Raw genomic sequence first — 26842 nt, 5'->3', positions numbered from 1 at the left:
CCTGTGACTCCTCCTTTGCACCTGATAGAAAAAGAACATCCAATGTGCCCCAAAGACAGAGCTGTCTTAGGTACATTTGTCCCATACTGTGGGGCACAGAAGAGTCCAGCTTCAGGAACATAAATATACTAAACACAAGGGGACATCTACCTCAGAGGTCACACAAAACCAGCTTGCATATGGGTAATATTACTTTCTACTGATGTGTAAAGCAACTCCAAGAGGACCCGAACAACAGAGGAACTGTTTATTTTTTGTTACATAAGCCAGCTATAGATATTTCTGCACGAGATGTCCCTGGCTGTTTAAGTAATGTGCTGAATAGTAATTATAGCTATTTCAGCCCTTGAAGGCAGGAACGTCTCTGTGATGCTCTAATGCACACCAACAGCCAATCAATCTCACGGTCATATTCACAGCGCCCCCTCGCAACAAACGGCCATGTGTATTGTATCATTTAATGTAAATCAAATATCAGTGGATCTGGCTGTGCATTCAAGACTGCCATGTCAGTTATTTTAATGGGACATTCACATTTTAGATTGTGCTCTCCAGTAGGGTTTGAAGGGTATGAAATGAATGCATATTCAGGGACTGTCTACCATGCAAACATGCAATCTGCAAAAGTAAATCAATGACTGATCGACCCACCAAAATTTCATGGAAAGTAGTGCAGCATTTTGATTCTGGAACTGCCTAACCTCTTGGATGAGTGTTCTGTTCCCATTTAAACCAACTCCTGACAACATGTTGTCAAGAAATACTTTAAATGTGCAAATGTGTTTCCTTGCGCCTTTGTTTTTGACTAGATGAAAAGATGTCTATTGCCATGTCTTTATAGACTGGCAGGGGCATTTTCAAACATCCTGCTCTTAACAGAGCTTAAAGGTTTCCTTTTGTTCTAACCTTAACATTTGACTTTGGAAAAGACCTCCAGTAGTTCCTTCAGTATTGTTGTACTCACTCTGTCAATGGCATTTCAATCTCAAAATGCACATATACGTACAACATGACATTCTATAGAATATAGGGACTTGAGTGACTTACAGTACCATTTGAACTTGGATGCTATTACATACTCCAAGGCATATGCTTACAGTCTACAATTTTTCACACCAACCCAGACAGTCATCAGGTGCATGCACTAGCATTCAGCGGTTCACAGATTATGATGCGTGGCACTTTAAAACTCAGTAGCACCAGTGCAGAACAGCTGACACACAGACACATGCTTTGAAGAACCAGCAATTTGGTTTGGTGAAGAGTCTCTGCATGTGTGAAATTCATGTGGGTGCAGAAGCTGTTGTTTTTTATGAGCTACTGACTGCTGCCCAGCATGTGGAATGGGGTTGGTAATGGAAAAAAAAACTTCTTCTTGGCTCACACTACTTTCAGAGCTAACAGCAATGGAGAGCGCTTGACACCAGTAGAGAAAGCAGCCTTTCACTTTGGGGAGGATGGTGTCTCTTTGCTTCCTACATTCCCGATCAAAGCAAATGAGGTTTCTTAAATGCATTGAAAAATGTGTTTAGTAATGTGAGCTTGATCTTTCATATCATCTTATATAAACAGTTAGTATGCATTAACCACTATCTGTTCTTTATAATTCTGTAACGATATGGAATGTGGCTTCATATGTTTAATACTATGCATTTTACTGTCATTAAATCCTTCCTTTGCTAAGAAATTGCGGTCTATGCAGACATCTACGGTAGTGCATCCTGTAGCATTTATGTGAATTTGTAAACCCTAACAACATTCTCCTCGTATAGCCTCTTTACTATTCGAGCTATCTTCATTGCTGCAGAAGTAATGCTCATTTGGCTAGCTTCTCCCAGCTTTAAATGAAGATTGGTTCCTATCTCTTCGTCTGATTGATTAATCTGCCTGGGACAAAAGAGGGAGGAGGGAACAGTGCATATATCACTGTGGACGTCACATTCAAATGGGAGCACACCCAGCCTTACTAATGGGCCCTGATAACAGCTGCGTCACAAGCAAATTTAAGGAGCGCTTATTGTGTCTTAACCAAAAGAAAGGCATACAAATGTTCCTTTTAGGGTAATCAGAAGACAAGTGTCTACCATTTCTGAGAGATTTTTTGGGACCTGTGCCCAAAACAATGACGGAAAGCTGTCTATGTAGTGATTGCCTTCACATCGGTTGTCTTGAGTTGACACATCTATTTTCAGTCTGGAAAAGACTTTCTGGGCCTATTTTGCTGTATGCATTTCAGCCATGCTCCAGGGATGATTGTGCATGTGCGAACCAATCAATCAAATTAAAATTAGCTGTCATCTCAGTTAATTAACAGTAATACATTAAACAGTATCAATATGTTTTAATCTCTGGTGTATTCCAAAGGGACTTTTTTAAATCTAATCTGATGTGATAGGAATGTCCATTGGCTGTATTATTGATTTCAAATGAGCTCTATGCATTTTTCACTGGTCTGTCAGATGAAGCTAGCTTCAGATTTAGGATTTCAGTTTTTCTCTGAAAAGGAGCCTTGCTAATTCTGGCCTTCGAGCAATTTCTGTGATTTCTCCTCTTATTTTTATTTAATCCTGTCACTTGATGAAACATATGCATCTTGTGCATGTGCATCTTTTACCCTCGTATTGTTCATTTAATCCTGTCACTTGATTGAACATGTGAGCATGGGGGGATAATCTCAATCTGTCTCACCGAAGCATATATATTATGGAGCTAAATTTGTCTCAGTAATATTTGTATATGCGCAGAGGGGGATCCACAAATATTTCTTGATTTGCATGTGTGTTTTGATATCTACAAATAAAAAAATCATATTTGTAACTCGTATATTGATTTTTACAAATATAGATGTGCATTTGTAAATAAATGCCATTTGTAAAACTGAAAATTTCATTTGTGAAATGTGATTCTGCATTTGTGGATCACCAGCACACGCATTCTTCGCTTTCCAAAGTTACGTGTTTTTGAGACGTTCTTCACATGAAAGTCACACAAATCCACACGTAAATAGGCCTACTTTAATTCACCGGCACACACAAATCGCAATCCAGTAGATGGCGACATCCACAAATATTTCTGTGGATGTCGCCATCTATATTTGTAAAAATCAATATACGAGTTACAAATATGATTTTTTTTATTTGTAGATAACAAAACACACATGCAAATCAAGAAATATTTGTGGATCCCCCTCTGCGCATATACAAATATTATTGAGACAAATCTAGCTCCCTAATATATTGCTACTGCAGTGTTTGTAAGACCTACACAAACCCACTTCCATTGTTTACCCCCTCTATGTTGCCATGATTGCTCTTGAGCCAAATTAAATCATCATTGTGAAAGGAATGCCCTCCAGGTATTGCCATTCCAAGCCTCTTTTCAAGCTCGATTGCATCTGGAGTCAGGTGATTTACTAAATCTCCTCTTGGAGTCAGAGCTAACCCTTGAGTAAACCTCTAATGTTTGCCATTTTGTTGTAAAGCTTCACTCGTGTTTCATTTGGGTGTGCACTTGGAACTGCTGTCTGTTTGTTCCCTATATATTCATGACTATCTTAAGTCTTCCAGATTGCTCACTGCTGCAGATGTGCATTTTTCTTCGTAAAGTATTCTCTTTATCAGATATTTCCAATTTTGTGTAATATATTATGAACAGCATTGAGGGAATATCTTAGGAACAGAATGGAGACAAATCCAATATCATGCCAATCAGCCAAATGTATCCCCCATCCCCCCTGGGGAAATTGGAGAAACAAAGAAATAAGATCTTTGTCTTGGTGCTCTCTAAGCACCTTGTAAAACTGTCATGACGTCATGTAGAGCCGAGTCAAATGAATCTACAAAGTGCTCCCATTGTCCAATATCATTGTCAGCCATGTCATTGCCAGGTTGTCTTTGGTTCCAAGGTTATCATTGGCCCCTCGCTGAGCAAGGTCATATTTGCTTTCACCTGCTGTTTGTTTGGTGGGTGGGTTGACTTCAGGAAGGGAGTTGGTGCACTGTGTTGTGTTTACCAAAACCCAACCACCTTTGTCTGGCGCTAGTCAAAGATAAACCAACCAAAATGCAAACATTGTTATAGCTGTGTTTCCTCTAAATGTCAAGCAATTTGTCATAGACTGAACAGAGAACGCTGTGCATGTACAACGAAACTCTCTTATATGAAAGGGTTAAGTCTTTCATCTCTTGTACTGCAATTCACGGATAACGCACTTGCAAAAATATCAGTCCAATGTATGATCTCTGTGTATATAGAGGCTATTATACTTTACTGTACACTAGTACAGTTAGCATGAGTTGTAGCAAAGGCAACACAATTTGGCAGCATGCACGCATCCTTGTCAAAGATGGGTGAGAAAACACAGAGGATACCAGATGCCTTTGGTGGGTTTGCATCGGTACATTATGAAGGTAGGCTATTGCAGAGGACAGGCAATGACTTTGTGTAGGGATGGTAGTGCAGAGGTCAGGCAGTGATTTGTGTAGGGGTGTGATATCATGAAGAGGAGGTACTGCAATAACTTGTGGGTGATAAGAATGAAATGTGAAATGAACTATGACATGTATTTGCAAATGAACATGTATATTTTGCCACACAGGAAAACATCAAATGAGCACTGAAAATAAACAACTACTGACCAAATGGCCAGTGATGATGACTTTCTTAGGGAAAAGCTTGCTAGAGAAATGCTGGACTCATTTTGCTTGAGTAAGTTATTATATGACAGAGGTGAGCTTTAGTTAGTGTGTGACTGGGACCATGGGGTAATTACCGAGAAGTAATTACTACTTTTAATTAAACCAAATTACAGCTCCCTGGCTTAATGTTACTAATTTGGTGATGGGCAAAAGCCAAGGAAAGCCATAAAGGCTACATTTGGTTTTATTTTTAATAGTTTAGTCCATGAAATTAATTATTTAGATCTGATTGTACATATTACAGCATCATAGTAGTAGTAACCTTGGTGTGTTAATTTTACACATCCAAAACACCACTGTAACTTTTCCTAAGCTCTGAGATTTATACGGAAAGATGAGGCTGCCCAAGCTGAGCCTTTATTCAAGTCAGAATATTTCACATCATGTTCATTTATATGCAGAATGTGTCACAAAACTGATAAACCTAATACCTGATGAAGCTTTCCACTGCGAAATAAGGCTCATATGTAAAATCAACTAATCCTCTCTCTCTCTCGTTCACTCTCTCATTCATACAGACACACGCATGCGCGCAGACACACACACACACACACACACATAGCCTGACGATCCAGACCCACATTAAAATGTAGGGTCTGGGCTCTCAACGTTCGCAGTGCTCAGTCCGAGGGGCGGGATAATCAGTTGTCTTTCAAATTCCCTCTGCACGCAATAGGACAGCTGCAGCGCTATGAGTCCCATGCGTTTCCCACCAGCGGAGCTAGTTGGCTAGTTCAAACGTTTGCCAACTTAATAAAAGCTTAACTTGTATCACACTGTTCGCCAACAGCAACATCCATCTTATTTGTTTTCAAGTAGCAGGGAATTCAAGCCAAACCGTTGCAACTCAACTCACTGCCATCAATCATTATGTTAAGCCCACCTAACGACTCTATACACGATTTCATTGGCCTGATTCAGTTTCGATTTCTGGAGCTCACAAGCCAACGGAGAGTTGCTAGACTAGCCCTGGCAGCAAATGTAATTTGCTACCGCTAGGGGCGCGTCTAGATTTCTAGGCTAACACACACACACATACACACACAAATACACCTCCCTCACTGCCTGATTTATTGAAAATAGGACAGTGCCAGATATACTGTAATCTATCAGTCATTAAAATGCAGGCGTTGCACTTGTTACTTCTCCTACAACAACCCTGTGAGACTTTCCTAACAGCTGTGATGCAGAACCGGAGGCTAGTTGCTGAAACAGAAGGACAAAATGCCCAGCACTCGGGTTGTAGTTCCTTAATTAGCTATTGTCAGGGTACCTGCACTGTAATACAACAGCTGCCCAGGATCACTCGGTTTTCCCACGGTTATGAGGGGAACCACCTAAACGAGAAGTAAACATATGAATCCTTTGGCATCTTTTTATTTGTTGGTATGACCAATAGGTCTATGTCGATTTCAGTGTGTCCTGATCATTTGCTTTTAAAGTCTTATTGCAGTTGTTGCATTTAGTCAAACCATGCTCAGTTTGAACCCCATTGATTCAGAAATTTTGCCATTTCAGTCAGCGGTGTTCTTGTTGGCCTGAGGTGTCATTATTTTTTTACTGATTAACAAAGACAGAGTAATGCTGGCCAACCCATTCCTTGATTGTGTGTTGTTTTGTTTTTGTGCAATAGTTAGATCAGGTTAGTTCAGCTCGAGAGTGAAGCAGTGGTTTGATGAAACCATTAAGCCAGTTATTGATTGCTTGCCAACGCTGTTTTCTCAATCACCCTATACCTGTCTCAGCTTAACCTTCAGGGAGTGAGTTCCCTTGTGACTTTGTCCTGCTTGGTAGAAAACCAGAGCCAAAGTGACAGGAAGCAGTCGTCTGCACCATCACTGAGCATGTTGCTGTGGAATAAATAGGATGAAAATAGTTTTCTCGTTGTTGTTGTATGGAGGTCATGTTGAGTCTGCTTGGAAACTTTGTCATTTTGGGTCACTTCTTTGGCCTGTGGGCCAAGATGAGTCACTCAGCGTGGCTTCCAGATGAACATCACATGACGCCTGAGCGCTTTCATCAGCCATTGCTTTACACACGTACATATAAAAGGGTACAGATGTACCACATAGAACATGTGCCTGCAATTGTTAATACATGTAGATACATCTGAAACATTTGTTTTATAATACATGTGTTGTAATACTGTGTAATATTATATCACTCATACAAATTTACCAACATATGCTTTCCAACAATAGTTGTCAGCATTTATTCAAGCTCTGTACAAACAAGTTATCCATCACTGGAGCAGAGAATTGACAGTTGGAAAAAATTTGGCATCCATTTTGTTTGCTCATATGACTGTCATTTCAGTGGACTCATAGTGGGGAAAGTGCCCTCTCATTACGTTAGTCATCCCTACTTATCCTACTCTTTCCAACTCATTTACATACATTAAAAAGCCCTCTGCAGTCTAAATGAAGTTAAGTTTTTGAGCCCTTCAGTGCTTTGTGAAGGCGTCCTGCAGGGCCACACATTAATTCCAGTTATTTAACCAAGCATGAACCAGCATTTAGGACTTTCCTTTTGCCCACACTGCCCCTATATGCACTGGTGTGTGATTTTATTCTAGATTTTCAGTACATACAATACAATATTATCAATATCTATCTATCTATCTATCTATATCACAAAGCTTTTGGTGATTCCAGCTAAAACAGCTATACCCCAACAGATTAACATCCAGCTTGACTCATCTTCACTGACCCCAACTAGATTGGCACGTAACCTGGGCATCGTAATTGATGACTGACTTAGCTTAGCTTGAGCATGTAGTCTCAATTGCAAAATGATGTTGGTTTATCCTTTTACATTAGGAAGATCAGACCTTATCTGACACAAGACTCCACACAACTTCATGTACAGGCCATGGTTATCTCCCAGCTGGACTATTGTAATTCACTGTTACCTGGCCTACCTGCTTGTGTAGTGAGATCGTTACAACTCATTTAGAATGCTGCAGCACGCCTGGTCTTCAATCAGCCAAAGAGGACACATGTAGGGGTGGGCGATATATATCGTCTGCGATAATATCGTTATTGTTGTTTTAGCGATGTGCAAATTGACATTATCGAGTATTTAAATTACTTATGGGGAAAACACTCGAAATCACGTATTGAAGACTCATACATTCCCAGGATGTATGCGGGAGAAGCCCCTGGCTGGCAGCAGAGCAAATGTCACGTGATCACTAGTGGGTCACAACCTAAAACGTTGACCCATGCACGCCTAATGTTTATTTTGTGCAGCGAGAGTAGCCTACTTGGGATTTTATGCGGCTACTTCTGTTCAAGTAGCATTGATGAGACAGTCACGTTTTTTCCTACACGGTATTATATGGAGAGAAAACATTAGCCTTTGAGTCAGTTGTAAACAAAGAACTATTCTCATGTAACTCTTTTGTAAATGGACTGAAGTTCGCTCTAAATATCTACGTTTACCGATTATGCTAACCGTTAGCATCTCTATGCTTAGTTTTACAGTGAATCCTACAGGTATGTAAAGGTTTGAAAGGAACTTCGGCTTCAGACTTTCTCTTGGGAAACTGTTAGGCCTATTCATCTTCTCTAATGTAGCTGAGACCATGTCATTGCCACACACACAAGTGGGGGCAGAATTGGAAATGTGTCAGAGTGACAATGCATTGGTTGATTTGGTTAAAAAGTCACAGGTTAGGTTATTGGTTATTATTGTAATGATGCTATTCATAAATAATGAGCTGTAAAGTAACTCAGACTTTAACAAAAACTATTTTTTAAAGGATATCGACTAATTATCGTTATCGTCAAAATCACAAAAAATATCGAGATATTATTTTTTGTCCATATCGCCCACCCCTAGACACATGTACTGTAACTTCTCTCCTAGTTATACTCCACTGGTTCCCTATTTAGCATTACATTTAAATCTCTCACTTTGGCCTATAGAACACTGACTGGATCTGTTCCCTGCTATCTTAATTCAATTATCAAGATATATATCCCTAACCATCCACTGCTGTCTTCACGGCGTCTGTTGTGTCGACCAGTCATAAACGCCAGTCAAGACTCTTTTTCTCAGTGGTTCCTTGTTGGTGGAATGAGTTGCCCAGTGCTCTCCGTTCCTGTGATAGTTTTGGGCCTTTCAAGAGGGGTCTAAAGGCATATCTGCTCAACATGCACTTAGTTTATTAAGCATTTCTTATGTGTTATGGTTTGTATATTATACTATTTATTTATTTATTTTCATTAGGCTATTGATTGAATTGATTGATTGAATTGGCATTGTTGTTTTTGTTTTACCAACTTTTACATTGTATTGTTGTTATTTGTTAGCCTGGTAAACCAGACCCTGGAATCTTTCAGATTAAGGGTCTGGCCACGAGTAATGAAAATGGCCCAATTCGAGGGGCGGCACCAAGCATGCATTTGAAACTCTCACTGCACGCAGTTGGATAACGCTACGACCAATCACAACAATTCATCAGTGTCAGTCATCAGTGTAGCTCGCCTTTGTCCCGCCTACACCGACTTGATTGGTCCCTCTCGGTCGAGAGATAGAAGAAATTTAGATCATTGCTCGTGGCCAGAGTATCTTGCGGGCACAATTCAAATTGTGCTCTCGCGAGAACTCTGGATTTCCAGGGTAGTTATTTGTCTGCTAAATACCATAACCATAACCATCTATCTCTTTCTCTATCTATCTCTATCTATCTATCTATCTATCTATCTATCTACCTATCTACAGTATCTATCTATCTCTATCAATCTCTATCTATCCATCCATCCATCCTTGATATTGTTGCCTAACTCTAGGTTGGTTCAGTGGGGGTGAAATTCCTCAACAATGGCAATGGCATGGGTTTTTCTTACTAAAATGTTACTGAGCAAAATGTGTTATTCTAGCATTCAGTCGACTTAACTGGGCCGTGTTCTATTTTTTTTACAGGAACTGACTACAGCTTAGCCAGTTATTTATTTATTATTATTATTATTTATTTATTTTCATTAGGCTATTGATTGAATTGATTGATTGAATTGGCATTGTTGTTTTTGTTTTACCAACTTTTACATTGTATTGTTGTTATTTGTCTGCTAAATACCATAACCATAACCATCTATCTCTCTCTCTCTCTCTCTCTCTCTCTCTCTCTTCTCTCTCTCTCTCTCTATCTATCTATCTATCTATCTATCTACAGTATCTATCTATCTCTATCAATCTCTATCTATCCATCCATCCATCCTTGATATTGTTGCCTAACTCTAGGTTGGTTCAGTGGGGGTGAAATTCCTCAACAATGGCAATGGCATGGGTTTTTCTGACTAAAATGTTACTGAGCAAAATGTGTTATTTTAGCATTCAGTCGACTTAACTGGGCCGTGTTCTATTTTTTTACAGGAACTGACTACAGCCTAGCCAGTGAAGATGAAGTTCAACTTGCTGAAAACCAAGCCAGAAGCCATGGTAGGCTCAGAGCCCACGGGCGCCATGACGGTGGCCCCAGGCCAAGGGAGCTCCACGCCGGCCGACAACTCCACTGCGGTCAACAAAGACATGTTCGGCGATATCAAGAACAAGTTTCTCAATGAGATGACAAAAATTCCATGTGAGTGACATGTATTGTTTGTCTTTAATGTATTTTTTAATGTTTTTAATGCCTAATGTCATGTTCATGTAACACCTTTAAATCCAAGCACAAGGATGGGCGGTTGTAATTAAAATGGCAAAGACTTGTTTCCCAGCCACAGTCTGACATTCAAATTAAATTATTCTGTATCGATCCATTGTTGATTGAAAAGCAAAGGCCTGATGCTGCTAATGGCTATTGCAAAATCTAATTTGTAGAAAACCCAATTATAATGTCAGAGCAGTATGGCTCTCATAACCAAGTTGTGGACTCTGTGTATGCACATTTCTTTGTTTGTGTGTGTGTGTGTCATTCTGTGTGTATGTGTGTGTGTTGTGTGTATTTATGTCTATATCTCTATATCTCACTCTGTGTGTGTGTGTGTGTGTCTCCATCACAGTGCCCACCTGGGCCATCGCGGCCATTGCCATCGTCGCCGTCCTCCTCATCGTCACGTGCTGCTTCTGCATCGTCAAGAAGTGCTGCTGCAAGAAGAAGAAAAACAAGAAGGGCAAGAAGGGGAAGGGAGAAATGGGCATGAAGAACATGAAAGGCGAGGTATGGCCAGTCACCCCACACACACTCACACACACACACACACACACTCACACACACACACACACACACACAGACACACACACACACACACACACAGGAGAGTGTGCAAATATGTGTACCTCACACGATACCTGCAGAGACCATCATCGTCATTCAACGAGTCTCATAAGAGACTATTAGACAGACGAGTCTCGTAAGAGACTATTAGACAGAGTCCTGTGTCACATGATACCTGCAGAGACCATCATCGTCATTCCACGAGTCTCGTCAGAGACTATTAAACAGAGTCCTGTGTCACATGATACCTGCAGAGACCATCATCGTCATTCAACGAGTCTCGTAAGAGACTATTAGACAGAGTCCTGTGTCACATGATACCTGCAGAGACCATCATCGTCATTCCACGAGTCTCGTAAGAGACTATTAGACAGAGTCCTGTGTCACATGATACCTGCAGAGACCATCATCGTCATTCAACGAGTCTCGTAAGAGACTATTAGACAGAGTCCTGTGTTAAGTGTTCAAAAACTGAAAGCACATATGCAGAGCTTTTCATATCTAGCATAGCATATATATTTTGTAAATTGGGTCATGCAAAAAGTGCCATAGGCTATGCCAGAATTGACTGCCAAAATATTAAGAATCCAACTACAAATATGTTTATATCTTAAGCAATACAATTTGATAGATGCTAATAAAATTGGAAAGCGTATTGTTGATTATATTCACAATGTGTAACGCACATTGAATGACCACCACTAATGACAGAATGAGATTCAAGTAAATTTGAACTTGATCTTGAACTTGAAGAAGACTGTTAAAAGATGTCTTCCATTATGTAATAGCAAATATTTCATAGAATTAGAGTTGTTGTGCTTTCATTTCATCTGTGGTGTTTCGGTAATTTGTATTGCAGTGAATCTTTTGGTGGGATTGATTTATTGTGCTTTGGGGAACCAGTGAGAAATGACACCCCTCCCTGCTGATTGATTGGAAATGAGTGCCAGAACAGTAATTCCAATAAATACAGACTCACCCAACGCGCTCAACTCTCCAAGATAATGACATTAAATAGAAACATTATCTCTTCGATAGAAAATGAGATATGTTCTTACCCCCCTCCCCCACATCCCACAACCCATTATCACATTTGCAACTGTGATCTTTTAAGCTTCCACTGCCTCGCCACAGAGGCTAATGAGAAGTAATGTATCTGTGATTGCCGTTTACTGACACGCTAGGATGGACATGGGGTCATTTCTCACACGGGCCCTGCTGTGTATCTGACTGTATCTGCATCTGTTGTGATCTCCCTGATCTCTTGGTTGTCTGCTGTGAGTTCAATTTCTACCTCTTCTCTTCTCTACCTCTCTTCTTCTTCCATCCTTCCCTGCTTTTTTGTCTTTGTGTGTGCGCCATGTATCTTGACTGTGGGGGACTTCTCTGCCAACGGTAGGTTTGAACGGCTCACAGCGCCCCTCTCTGGCCGCTTGATGTAAGCGCAAACCAGGGGAGGGGTGCTAGGCTGGAGGGGAGTGGGCGGGTGGGGGGATGGGTGGTTGTTTGTGGTTGAGGGTGGGTTGGATCGGTTGTGGGGGCGGTTATGGGAATGAGTGTTATGGCCTTCTCTAGCCTTGCAAGCTTTAGGTTCTGGGGGTGCTTGACTAGCTAAGGGCGGGTTTTGAGCTGCTTCGCATCCCACTGTTATGACTTGCCACAAAGAATTGCAATGCCTTGAGAAACCGCGGAGTGTTCTAGAACTTTGGGTTGACCGAAGACTCAGAACCAATAACTTGAGAGAGTGAACTGCATACTGTATGGTTTTTTGATCTTGATAACCCATCTATCTAGTTGATATGATAGTTTGAATGATGTGCACAAATGCAACACACCAGTATTCACTAACATGCATGTTTAAAGGGTGTGGTTGGTTATTTGTCAATTACATAAACAAAACATCTTTACTTAACATAAACCAAACCCAGCCATAATTCTGTTATCATATGGTATCCATATTATCAAACATGATTTATAAACCTCTGAACAAACTAATGATGTCCAAGGAATGGGGTTGCTGGGCGAAGCTTTTTGCATTCTTGACAAGTACCAACCCATGCCCTTTAACTAGGTACCAGTGAATGACCACAACCTGACTTGAGAGTAACTTTCCTTAATGACCCATTTGAGTGTAAAGAGCATTTAGTCGATGTGTCCCATTTCAGTTGTTGAGGCAGGTGACATAATTAAATTGGTGGGGTGGAACATTTACATTCCGAGCCAATTAGGTGATTTTTTTTCGAGCATATTCCATTTAATTTCCTGTCTCCCAGGCTCCAAAGTCTCCATATTTTAGAGTGTTATTTTGTTATCTGCCACAGTGACAAGACTGCCCTTGGGCCTCTCAGACATTTTGCTGCAGCGTCATTGATTTGCGTGCAGTGCATTCATGAGCCTGCATCGATTGCTGATAAGCTCATAGATGCTCACTCTAGTCAGGCCTTTTTTTCTGGATTTTTTTTGGGATTTTGTTTTGCCACTGGTGTGACCAGTGACCTGAATATACAGGCAATCAAAAACCTGAGCAAGGGCAGTCTTGTTAAACGGTGTAGCAACTTCTGAATTGAGAAAGGTACTTTGAACCAAAAACACTGAATGAACTTTTCTCAAAGCTATTCTAATTCATTGACAGATATTCCAATACAGCCAAACCCTTGGCATTAATTTACTGTTTCATGTACTGATTAATTTTCAACCCTTTCTTTGCACACAAATTGATCTGACATAGCCATTTATGACGGCTAATGTCTCCCTCACCATTTTCGTAGTCCATTTTCCACCACTGCAATAATGAATGGTTTGAGCTCCCTAAATAGCATGAAGTCTTATGAATGTTTTATGCAATTCACATTTTTAGAGGAATGCCAAACTCCTAAGGTTTGGTACTGCATTCCAGTCTTATAATGCATTACCTTTTTGAAAATTCATGTTAGGTCTCATGATGATTAGTGAAGAACAATGTAATTATATATGCACTGACTTTCCCCATGTTTAGTTCTTCATATTATTTATTTTTGCATTTTGCGGCTTGGCATGCACAGATATTAAAATTTAATATTTTTTGTATGTATGTGTGTGTGAGAGTATCTCGTATCTGTGTATGTTTGTGTGTGTGCGGGTGCATGTGTTTATGTGCGTAGGTATATTTTTAGTGTTCTGTTGTGCTGTTGTTCCTGATGCAGAGCAGGTTTCGACAACATCAGTGATCAGTTTATGGAATCACCAAGGCCATAGTGAGACGAGCTATATTTTTAGAATCTTTCTTACATATTATACTTTTTATACTTAGCGCATAAATAATACTTGCATAATTAGATGTACAGTATAACTACTGTAGCAATACCCGTACAAAGCATGGACAGCATCATACACGTATATTATAAAGAACTGAATTCAAAATTGGTCAGCCATTTTGGCAAAGCTCCAGCCAGTGGCTGTGCAGTAAGTGCTTCTGGCAGCCAGACCAAACTCAGCGGCGACCATAGTTGGTCAAACCTCTGACATTTTGAGTTATTTCTGACAGGTTCAGTTCTGATTGAGCATGCACTGTCCATGCTTTTTACTCATTGATATTCAATGTAGAACTACAAGTAAATCAACTGAAGAAAAGCACACAGCTACTACTATACTCTTGACTGTTTTATGAGATACAGGAGTGAGGAGTCAGCACAGTTCTTTTCCGTTATGATGCAGTTCTGTTTCTGTGTCCCATATAACGTGATGCATTTTTTTTTTTTGTTGTTGTTGTTGTTGTTTGTTGTTGTTGTTGTTTTCCAGGATGGTGGGCAGGCAATCATCATGTTCAACTGATCTGATTTTCAATTTTGGTTGTGTTTTTGTTGCTGTTGTTGTTGCTTTTTCTTCTTCCATTTATATGAGTTTACTGTTTTATACCGATAAGAGCACAAACATCATCCCAGTCAGTCCAGTACCCCACAATATAGTTTGATACAAATACTAATTTTCTTGTCACTTTTGATCAAAATATTGGTCACAACAATTGCTGTGATTAGGCCCTAATTACATGGCAGAGAGGAGTCAGCCACTGCATGTCAACTGTGATAATTAGTACAAGATAATTTATTTTAATTAGGTGATTTCTACCGAAAGTCTGCATATAATTTTGAATGTAATTTAATACAATATTGGTATGAGAGTATAATTACATATTGTATTGACTTCAAACACAGGCATGTTTATGTCTGAATTAGAATTAGTGTTGAATGTGCCAGATGTGTGCATGCAATGTGTGTATGTCGTAGGTTAGATCTGTCGATCCAGTGATCATGCAAACCCTTTTCTCGCAGAAAAAAATATTTTATTCTTGTATCATTTTATTTTGGTTTCATCTTTACCAAAAGTATTTTTGTTAAAGGAAAGAAAATACTCTTAAAGGGAAATTCCGGTATTTAGCACTTTGAGTCCCTTTTCTGGTTTGTTTTGGATGAACTAGAGTGGTGAACATCAAAATTTTGATGATTTGGTCCTGTCTCAACTTTTCTGACTCGTTTTAAATCGCCTTTACTGCTTCAGAGTGGCTGCCTACAGGCATGCACAAACAACCATTAACGTTCGTTTTCAAAACTGTGCAACTCACCGAGTGGTTAGTGGTGTTCGTTGATTATTAAAATCAAATATATCGGCGCAATGTATGATTTCCAGCTGTCTTATTTGCTATTGTGGAACTATTGTTTCAGACACCTCACAACTGTGTATAAACTTCCGCTCAATATTTGAGCCTGAAGCATAGACGTTGGCGCAGTAATATCAACGTGCAATGAGTCTTCCAACAGAAATCAATGGGATTTTACAAAATGCCAAATAAAACACGACAGAAACTGTATTTCGCTATGCTACTTGTTTTGGAACATCAACAAACACCACTAACCACTCGGTGAGTTGCACAGTTTTGAAAACGAACATTGAGGGCTCTATTTTGCACACCAGCGCAATTGACTTAGTATACTTTTGGCTTTTGTCTTTCCTATTTTGCAGTCAGCGCATATTGGAATTTTCCCTCCATAGGTACATGTGCGCCCACGGGGGCGTTTCAGCGAAAAGAGGGGGCGTGTTCCGGCGCAAACGGTCCCTGTTGATATTTTGCAGTTTCAGAAAACAATTCCGCCACAGACCAGGAACATCCTGGTCTAAAGTCAGTGGCGCGAATTCAGATGCTATTTTAAGGGCGCATACATGGCCACAGGCCTGCAGAAATGAATGCTATGCAGACCGATCTACAGACACCCTGTGCACAGATGGAAACATTCAAAGCCTTGATAATATTTGTCCGTTTCCGGCTTTGTTCGTGCATTGGTCAACTAAAAAATTCGTAACCTATATAGTACATCTACATGCAATATCTTTACAACAACAACGCCTAATTACGACCTCTTAATTTGGACAACTTTATACAGCCCTATAAAAGCTAAAGTTACCCTTAGTTTTGTTCCAATTTACCGTTGTGTATGGCTTTAAACATCGTGTGTGCTTTAACATCAGCCTATAAGCATTACTCCAGCAGCGCTAAGGTTTTGACAAGCACCACAAATTTGCCTACCTTGTTGTAGCCCATCTGAAATAACTCCAAAACTTTGCTATGTTCCCTCCATCCTTTCGTTGTTTTCAAAAACCGTTTTATATCCATGATGGCCTTGAAGTCGAGTTTGTGAATTCACTTAAATAAGCTTATTATGTGCTGTTAACTAGCAACCATAGACAGTAAAAGAAAGCAGCAAGTAGCCTTTGTTACAATTTCTGTAGTTGCTGCGTCTATTCATTGTTATTCTCTCTCTTGCTCAAACAAAAGTTGTGCATGCATTAAGTTGATGATAACGTGTTTACAAACTCTACTTTACAAAAAAATAAATATTGTAAATAGCCCACTGTCATGCAGTTAATGGGATACTGTGCAGAGTTGGAAAGTTAGGTCAACTTGGAAAGTGTTTCTAGTACAGCCGTAGCTTACACCTGCAGGAGCGCTTGCTTGGGCGCCTGTGTTGCGAACACATTTCCACGAATCACGGATGTGTTGATGACATAAATTAGGAAATATTAGAGGACTTAATGAGACGAACTGCATGCCGATTCCATTTAACCCAAATGCCCCAGCAGCAGCACGGGAGAGGAGAGCTTATCTGGCAGATCTGCATTGTCTATAGTGTGGTAATGTTAGATTACATTGCAAAAATATCACCATGCATTCATAAGCTCGTGATTCAGTGAGAGTGATCCCAAAACATCGGAAAGTGACATTTCTGTATTACATTACCAGACTCACCAACAGCTTCATACACCAAGCTGTAAGGATGCTGAACTCTCTCCCTCCTCTCCCCCCTCCACCCTCAGCTACATAACATCCTGGACATTGGACCCACAATGGCCGCCTGCACTACTCCACCTGCACACTTGAACACTTGCACACTTGTACACTTTACAACTTGGTGTTGTTGTCCTGAAAACACAACACTTCTGCTGCTCTTACATAACTTGCACCACTATGCCACTTTCTTCTTTATTACTTAGGTCAAACAGTATTTTATAGTATTTTACAGTATTTGCACTAGTATTTTATTGACTGTCTATGCACAATTTGGACAAAATTTTGCTGCTCTTATTTTTTCATTATTATATGTGCCCTCTTATTTACTTATTTACTTACTTTTTTGTTTACTTGAATGTTATGTTTGTCTGCGGACTTAAAATTGGTCAAATATGTCTTGTCTTCACCGTGGGATAGTGAGAAACGTAATTTCGATCTCTTTGTATGTCTGGAACATGTGAAGAAATTGACAATAAAGCTGACTTTGACTTTGACTTTTGTCAAGAGGAAAAATCAATAGCAAACTGTTCACAACTGACTATAGCACTGTGAACCGTTCCTGGTTGCGCCTGGCAAATCCGCCATCATAATAGCAATCCGCTATGGAACAAGCATGCCTGTTGTTAAAGGGAATGTAGGATGATTCTCTGATTGGTTTATTGCACGTTACGCCCAAACCACACCCATGAATAATGTAGCTGCTACAGACCACCCCATTTTAGATTTGCGTCTGGCGCAACAGTCAATATTCCACCGGTAAAATAGAGACAGCACAAGATCCGCCCACAAAGCGATTTGCACGAAGTCAATTGTGTTAAAGTGCAAGATATAACCCTAAGGGTTGTTTTAAAGACATGTTTGTGCATACCTGTAGCAGCCACTCTGAAGTAGTCAAAGGCGATTCAAAACGAGTCAGAAAAGTTGAGACAGGACCAATCGTCAAAATTTCGGTGTCCACCACTCTAGTTTATCCTAAACAAACCAGAAAAGGGACTCAAAGTGCTAAATACCGGAATTTTCTTTTAACCACCCAAGACATACTCTTATGAGTTCAGCCAAGTAATGGATAGAAGTAATGGAGGGTAACAGCATGTTTGACTGAGAATTCTGAGTTACCAAAAAATGGTGTCATGATAGGACAAAAAGTGAAATCAAGTCATGTTGCGAACAAGGTCATTGCTGAACATATGGCATATGTTTATGTATAGGTGCTCTTTTGCCAGGTAAGTTTTAGGTTATGTTGTACGAGTGCCAGGTAGGTACTGTGGACCAAGTAGGTGAGTTTAGACTGACACTGGAAGACAATATTCCTCTATGTGACCTCTAACCTATAGTTCCTCTCCTTCCTTATCCCTTCCCGAACAGAAACATCAGGATGATGATGACGACGATGATGACATTCCTGAGAAAGGGATGATGGGAGAGGAGAAGGAAGAGGAGCCAAAAGAGAAAGAGAAGCTCGGAAAGCTGCAGTTCTCCCTGGACTACGACTTCGGTGACAACAAGGTCTGTTGTTTTGTAGAGAACAAACAAGAGAACACATGATGTGGGCCGTTCTGTTGCATAAACTATTTCAAAGGGTTTGTTAGGGTGTAGTATTTGATGGGAGTTCATTGAAGTGTGTGGCATATTTCTTGAGGCTTGCCTCGTCTCGCCTCCACAGGACACATTATGCGGTCATTAACCCAAGTGTGCTGAATATGGCTGGCGAGTGCTGTGACTCTAATGTCGCCTGACAGCACCACCACCCCATGATGTTTCGGTGACTTTTCCCATTTTTGAGAAATGGAGGAGCACTCCAAAAATCACTAGCCTCCTCTATGCTGTAGCACCCTCACCCTGGCTGAGCATAGAGGGAAAGTGACAGCAATAAAGAAGGAAAGATGGAATAGGCTAGCAGTGGGAAGCGGGAGACAGTATCTAACACTGCAGATGCACAGGGCTGGCCCATTTTTCATGGGTGTGTGGCATCAGCTCGGTGGCTTTTCCACTACGCTCTGGGTAATCACATTGTACACTTTTGTTCATCCCATAATGGGTTATTCTCTTCCTGCTCTTCCAGCTCTCTGTAGGTATCCTACAAGCAGCAGACCTGCTCTCCATGGATAGCGGCGGAACCTCCGATCCCTACGTCAAGGTTTTCGTCCTCCCTGACAAGAAGCATAAATATGACACCAAGGTGCACAAGAAAACGCTTAACCCAGTCTTCAACGAGACCTTCGCCTTCAAGGTAGGAGTCACTGTTTCCCACATAGACCTACCATTTCATGAACAAGAATATCTGAATGTTCCCTTTCACTCCTCTCCCATTTTTAAGGCACTTAACATACTGTATGCAGCTTCATAGTTTAAGGGATTAGGGCTTCTGTCATACTGATATAATGTATGCATAGTGGTTTCAATGGCCCCCAAACATAGCAAACACACCTCTGAAACTGCTGGATATGTGACCCCCAGGCCATGGTTTAGATTTCGCTTTCCTACACTTTAACCACTGAACTGTGCTGGACACATTAAATTCTATATCAGACCTGAGAACTGATCTTGAGAACAAGCATTCACAGGAATTTTCTAGAAAATATCAAGTTGCAATTCCCAGGCACTTTCTCCATTTGAGCATTATCTGGACAGTGAGGTGTTAACAGGATTTGGAGGGGGTGAAACAGTGTGCACACACATGGACAGATCAACTTACATCCGTGCTTTGCTGATAATGCTCAACTGATTCTTCCTCCTGGTTAGATCCCCTTCCAAGAAATGGGTGGCAAGACTCTAGTTATGGAGGTGTTTGACTTTGACCGCTTCTCCAAACACGACATCATTGGAGAAATCAGGATTCCCATGAACACCCTGGACCTGGCTCAGCCCATTGAGCAATGGAGGGATCTTGACAGTGCTGAAAAGGAAGAGGTGAACACATGAAACACCATTCAAACGCCATTTTTTGCTCCAAAATGAAAATAGTAGCCTATATTGGCTGTAAGATAATTCCTTACAAAGCTGCAGATTAGCTGCAGCTAAAGGAATTATTTGAAGTTAACCAAGAAAATCAATAAGTGGAAGCTATTGCTCTTAAGCTATTAAAATAGCAGATATAAACATTGGCATAACATTGATTATCCCATACGTTTCTCCTGGGCATTTCATTTAGCCTATAAAGAGGCTATAGGCCTGTTTATTGCCTGCTTTTGTGTCCCTATGCCTATGCGTTTACTTAATGTGAAATGACTAAAGTGACTAATATGTGCATATAAAAATATCTTTCTCCACGGATCCTCCACCCACTCAAAAACTCAGCCGGAGAAACTGGGTGACATCTGCGTTTCTCTGCGCTATGTGCCCACGGCCGGCAAGCTCACTATCTGCATCTTGGAGGCTAAGAATCTCAAGAAGATGGACGTGGGAGGATTGTCAGGTAACCCACTTTTCACTCGGTGAGGGAAAGAGAGCGAACCCACTTTTCACTCAGAGAGCGATCGACCTCACGTCATGCTGTCTTTTCCATAATATTACATTTTATTTCCACACAAATTGATGCTAAGCTATAGGCCTATGGACAGCATAGGATACATGTATAACGTTTGGTAAAATATTTTGACCTGTCCCTTACAATTGCCTAGCCTGGTCCATGTGCTTAGTGCCGTGTCCTCTGCTGCATCGCACACGTCACTACATCCCTTTAGTCTTGCCGTTACCCATGCAGAAATGATTGCACTCACGTGCTGACTCCGCAGTCCCACTCCTCTTCCTTCAACCGCAGCGGTCCTTCCACGAGCTAGGGTCATGTGGGCGCCATCAGCTGGCAGTATACAGAAACGATAGCACTGAAAATACTGAATAATACAATAACAACAGTGCAAGCGCGAGCGTAAATGGTTGTCCTAATTAAAAACGGCGCTAACAGTGCTAACGGATGCCAGGTTACGTTTGACGTCACATTAGAGAATGGCTGAGTTTGTATTAGCCTAAGACATGCGGGACTGGAGATTTCTTCTAACAGAACATAAAACGATGGTGCCATTTTTCGATTGCCAAGCGCACTGACTCATGACCCCTTTTGGCTTTGTTTAGATCCCTATGTGAAGATTCACCTACTCCAGAATGGAAAGAGGCTGAAAAAGAAGAAGACTACAGTGAAGAAGAATACCCTCAATCCCTATTACAACGAATCTTTCAGCTTTGAGATTCCACAGGACATGATGCCGGTAAAATTCAGTTCCTTTTAAAATATGTATTATTAGTGGTGATTTGACTTATCACATCTCTTTAGGAGTCTATTTTGGTACTGCTTATCTGGATAAAATACTGTCCTATTTTGAACAACTATAATCCGCCTAGACATACAGAATGATTTCAGTAATTTTGTTTAATTTAGCTGTGTTATAATGACAGCCTTGTTCGACCACACTGATTGCATAATTGGTATGTTGTGGTGCAGAAAATACAAGCTGTGATCACAGTTCTGGACTACGACAAGATTGGCAAGAACGACGCCATCGGGAAGATCTGGGTGGGCAACAAGGCCACGGGCAGTGGCCAAAAGCACTGGTCAGACATGACCTCCAACCCCCGTCGCCCCATCGCCCAGTGGCACCCGCTCAGGCCTGAGGAAGAGGTGGACGCAGAACTGGCAGGCATAACTGCCAAGAAGTAACCACTCACACATTCTCACTCAACACCCTTACTCACACACACACACACACACACACACACACACCCTCTCCACCTCACTCACACACACACACACAAACACAAGCTCAACAGTCAGTCCCTTCCAGCTCCCCACTGGCTCCCATAGATTGGTAGAGACTTTTTTCAGATGTGCCCCTGCAGAAAGAAACACAAGCATGGACAGAGCACGTGGTGGATAATCAGAAGGTTGATTACATGAATCTCTTTCAGTTGGGAGGTCAGTCAGAGTCAACTGATTCAACACTTCGTAAACAGGCCACTGTGTCATTTTTAAATAGACCCATAATTCCAGGCAAATTGATATAAGGTTGTAAGTTATTTATATCTATATGCAAAACAGTATAATAAAAATATGAACAATATTCATAATAATGATAATAATAGTAAATTTAATAATAAGCAAATAATAATAATCATATAAACTGCCACTGGCGACTCCTTAACTGAGACTGACCAAATGTTAATAGCACAGTTTTTATTTCACTGAGCTTTACCTGACCATTATCATACAGAAATGTGGAGAACTGGATGTTTCTAGCAAGTGCATCATCAACCGTCAGGTGTCTATTCCACTGCCTGCAATCTACCACCTCTCACATTCTATGCTTGCAGAAAAAAAAGCTCAAGAGCAATGCCTCTAGTTCTTGACTTTCTATGAGTTCTACTTCAAAAAAATTCCTGTACCTGTCTATAAGACAAAAAAGGAGACAAGCCTTGTAACATTAAAGCAATTCTCAACTGCCAGGGACGCCTTCAAATTAATGTTGTTTTACTCTTTAATTTCACATGAAATTATCATGTTTATTCCTAAAGCACTTTAAATATGTCATTTACTTATTATATACTTTTCAACATTACGAGTACACTGGAAACCTTATGATTCAGGATTCTGTTGGGTGAATTCAATCAGGATATCAGTCCACCATCTACTGCCATTTCTGTTACAGTGACCTCGGGTGGCTTATAGCGCTTAATTGAACTCACTCATGTGTTTCAAAATAGCTAGATCTGCTAAATCCTAGATATCTACTTATTTGAAGTTTAATTTTTATGTCTAATACTGTAGATTCTACTCTTTTGTGTATACAGTGGTTTTGACATTACTTTGAATATTCATGAATTTATTTATTTTTCCCTGGGAAGGTACTGGAGTAGGGAACTGTTACTTGTGTATCTTGCATACACCAATTACCAAACTGCTGAATCTACTTGCACTACTGGATGTAACTACTGTATGTTCTGCGGGTATCTGATGTTTTGCAACATTCTGTGTAGCTGTGTATAACCAACACATACTGAATTCGACTCGTCTTTTGTCCACGGTTTTTATATTTGTCACAAAATGACAACAAAACAGCTGATAATGCTACAAAAAAGCCAGAACAAGCTTGTGGGCTTTACTTTGTAGCCTGAGTACATTTTGGCATTTTATTTGTTGCTTGGAATAATGACATTTATACATGGCTGAAAGTGTAATGTACAGTTTGCCAAATTTAATAGGTGTGAACTTTACATCTGCGCTTTGGAGGTTTATCCGTGTCAATTGGAATACACAAATATTTTTCAATATTTGATAAAGTGAAATTGTTAAGATCTGTTTTAATGCCAACTAAGCGCCAAATATCTGATCACCTGAGTAAATTTATACGTTGTGCTTGATGAGTCTTCTGATGTCAAAGTTGAAGTTAATTAATTAATTTATTTAAAATGTTGCTAAGCGCTGCTCAGTGGTAATATGAGAGGGACAGTTAGGTAATTCAAGAATAATTAGTTGCAATCAATGGGTAGATAAGTGCAGTTTAATACGTAGACAGTTTTGATGGTTTACTGAATGTATCCTCGGGGACCATAAGAAAGATTTGTTTATAATTTAGTCAACCATTATTTATTTTTTGTTATAGTCTAGTTATGTTTATAGTAGTATCCCCATCTGCTTTTTGGGCAAGGGGCCACAATTCTTTAGATTCAACTCAGTCCTTTAAGTTTAGTTGGGTGTCTCCCGTCTTTTTCTCAGAATTAACACAATAAAAAGAAAACACCAAAATGCAATCAAATAACGACATAGGTGTGTAGTTTTGCCTCTATATATGCATAGTTCCTACCTGTTGAACTGCATGTTTCTATAAAAGTACTATAAAATGAGCATGTTGTAGAGACAATGCAAAAATGTATTGTGTGTTAGTAGATGTCATTTGTCATTTTAATAGCAAACTGGAGTGGGGGAAAATGCACTGTATATTTTCTAAAAAAAAAAAAGAAACTAAATCTGTATTTATTTTCCATTGGATGGGTTTAGGAGAGAATGTGAATACAACTGATGGTCAGTTTCTATCCAGGCCTACACATCCAGTACAGTAATAAGCAAAGTTGTTTAAAAATACTAAGTGTGATTTCATGTAGGATGAAGATGTAGCCGCATGCTTGCTGTTTTTGATGTATACATTTTATTTATTGGTTTGTAACTACTTTTGTTTTATATTGAACATGATTTACAGGTCAATGTTTGTATGTCCTCTTGCCAAATATGTTCTTAAAAGTGACAAATATGTTGACGAATATGTTGATCAAAGTCTAGGGGACTCCAAGATCTGACTGTATGAAGCTCATGCAGAAAACAAAATATATACTGTATGTTTGGAAATATGTGATAGCACACTGGTTACTGCCATCTGCTTAAGTGACTTTATTAAACTGTATGGGCTGGTTGTCATGTTGAAAATAGGGGTTGATTTATCACTTATAGTATGATCTGTGCCAATGATATATCTCGTTCACTGCCATTGTTTTGACATTATGTCATTAAAAGAAGTGATTTTTTGGACCAACGTTAATAGTGATTTTCACATTGGTAATAAGTTTACCAAGTTAGCACAAGGAGACCATCCCATATAAGAAAAAAAAACCTTGAACCTTGGAGTCCCCTTATTTTTAGCTTTTTTCTAAAGTTTATGTTGTAATTTCCTATGCTACAGACCACGTTTTACTTACAGCATTTTACTAGCCAATATACATACATAAACTTGTATGTATATGAAACTTTGTGACTGTGTGTGTGTGTGTGTGTGTGTGTGTGTGTGTGTGTGTGTGTGTGTGTGTGTGTGTAAATGTTGATGTGTGTGTGTGTGCGCGTGTGTGTGTGTGCACATAATGTGTGTTTAGCGGTATGTTTGCAGGTGTGCATGAAAACAAATAGTTGAATATAAAATAAAGCCATAAGATTTGAGCACTAGTGACATAGAGCTCAGTTGTGTAGATTTAATTGAAAAGTCCATTCACTAAGGCCTGTGTGTTTCGTAAACATTCCATTTTGAGTGTGTATTTAGCTTGGGCCGCACGTGCAATGAATTATTGTCCTGAGTATGATTCCTTTCCATTTCTGACTCCAAGAATGATGGAAAGGCTTTGTTTTCTTATGTATGTATTTATTTATCTATTTATTAATATATGGGATTATTTATGTATTATTATTATTATTTATGTATTTATTTTGCCATGTTGAAATGTGCAAATGCTTATCATTTTGGCTGACAGTAACATGAGTAGTTGTCTATTCAGCTGTGGCTTTAGCTGTAAGAGAGATCATTCAGGATCTTTACCATGTGTGTGCTTATTTAAAAGGAGCCCTTGATTTCAATATAAGTCAGTTGCAAGTTGTCTGAACAGTCCAGGTGACATCAAATGCTTTGCTTCCAGTAGGACTCTGTATGTATGTGTGTGAGTCTGTGTTAGCTCCAATCAATAAAGCATAGGCCCTTTACAGCAAATGGTTGCAGAGCAGTACGAAAGCACTTCAACCTGCCAGTGTCAGCATGACCAAGATTCTCTTATGTGAAGCATTCCTAGATATTCAGTGGTGTGACTTTGTGAAGTTAGATGTTATTTTTTAAATGTTTCTGTCATAGCCAATTCTGAATTACTTTTTGTAAAAAAAAGAAAGCGTTATTTATATTTGGTCATGGTGGCCATGTCTACAATGCACAGTTAAGTTGGAATGTGTATCACATGGGTTGTGTTACTATAAACGGAACAGAGATGGCAAGAAAGGTTCAGAGCAGCAATATGTGTATTTTTTATATTTTAATCTCTGTGCTTTATGTCTGTCTTAATTTAGTAGTAGTGTGTTTAGTAGTAATGTGACAAGTTAGTTGGGATATAAAACAATGGAAGAAACTCTATCCCATGAAAACATTCTTTAAACATCCTTGCTTTCTCCTTTTTTACCATGTCAATGTTGCAAAGTTGAACAGACATCTGTTAGAAATAAAGAAAGGGACATTTGCGGAGTTTTCCATGGTGCACACTAAAAAGTTATTTGAGACCTAGACCAGAAGCTACATTAGCCTGCATTACATAAAAGCTTAGCCTGATCTGCAATGTCTGTCAAACTGCAAAAAAGTGCTGAAAACTGCCATCCTTGGGAACACATTTCTGCCACTGCATCACCATTGATAGACTTAACACATTAAAAAAGTTTTAGTTTTTTTTTCTTCTCGCTATACTGCCTTGTGGGGTTTTTTCTGTTTGTTTGTTTATTTGTTTGTTTGATTGATTGATTGTTTGTTTGTTTGTTTGTTGTTTTGCTTTTTTTTTGAGAGGCAGAGGACTATTCGGCGTTGTCCTCGGGCCATATTTCTACCTGTCTAGAAGTGCTGTGGTACGTGTTTTCATGTCGGTAATGTCGTGCCTAGTGTGGATTGCATGCTTTAGCCCTTGACTGGACACTTTGCAAAAATGTTGCTCATAAACTTCTCATGACCTGGTTGTGTAGTTGACGAGCATCAGCAATCCTTGTAAAGACCTCAAGGGAGCCAAATATCTCAACACAAATCTAACATAACTGTTACAAGCTCTGTACTAAACAAATATAAAAAATAAAGGCCTTTTAAATATGTTGGTCTTTCTGTGATCATT

The 26842-nt window shown here is 39.8% G+C and overlaps 1 protein-coding gene across 3 annotated transcripts in view; it reads left to right on the top strand.

Annotated features, from left to right (window-relative positions):
• Positions 1-26820, top strand: part of syt2a (synaptotagmin IIa) — a 49708-nt gene extending 22888 nt beyond the window's left edge. For 2 of the 3 annotated variants that reach the window (XM_048241131.1, XM_048241132.1), the window contains 8 exons: positions 10077-10284; positions 10706-10863; positions 18605-18745; positions 19302-19469; positions 19982-20149; positions 20537-20654; positions 21311-21444; positions 21678-26820. In XM_048241131.1, the coding sequence (XP_048097088.1) occupies positions 10104-10284; positions 10706-10863; positions 18605-18745; positions 19302-19469; positions 19982-20149; positions 20537-20654; positions 21311-21444; positions 21678-21893 (1284 nt within the window). In that variant the 5' untranslated portion in view covers positions 10077-10103 and the 3' untranslated portion in view covers positions 21894-26820. The remainder of the gene's footprint in view (positions 1-10076; positions 10285-10705; positions 10864-18604; positions 18746-19301; positions 19470-19981; positions 20150-20536; positions 20655-21310; positions 21445-21677) is intronic. The other variant, XM_048241133.1, reaches the window with a different exon arrangement.
• Positions 26821-26842: the final 22 nt, after the last annotated feature.

This window comes from Alosa alosa, chromosome 4 (genome assembly GCF_017589495.1).
Source record: "Alosa alosa isolate M-15738 ecotype Scorff River chromosome 4, AALO_Geno_1.1, whole genome shotgun sequence".
In the NCBI taxonomy this organism is placed as follows: domain Eukaryota; kingdom Metazoa; phylum Chordata; class Actinopteri; order Clupeiformes; family Clupeidae; genus Alosa; species Alosa alosa.
The sequence above is the reverse complement of the archived record's forward strand: the minus strand, read 5'-3'. Positions and strand labels throughout refer to the sequence as shown.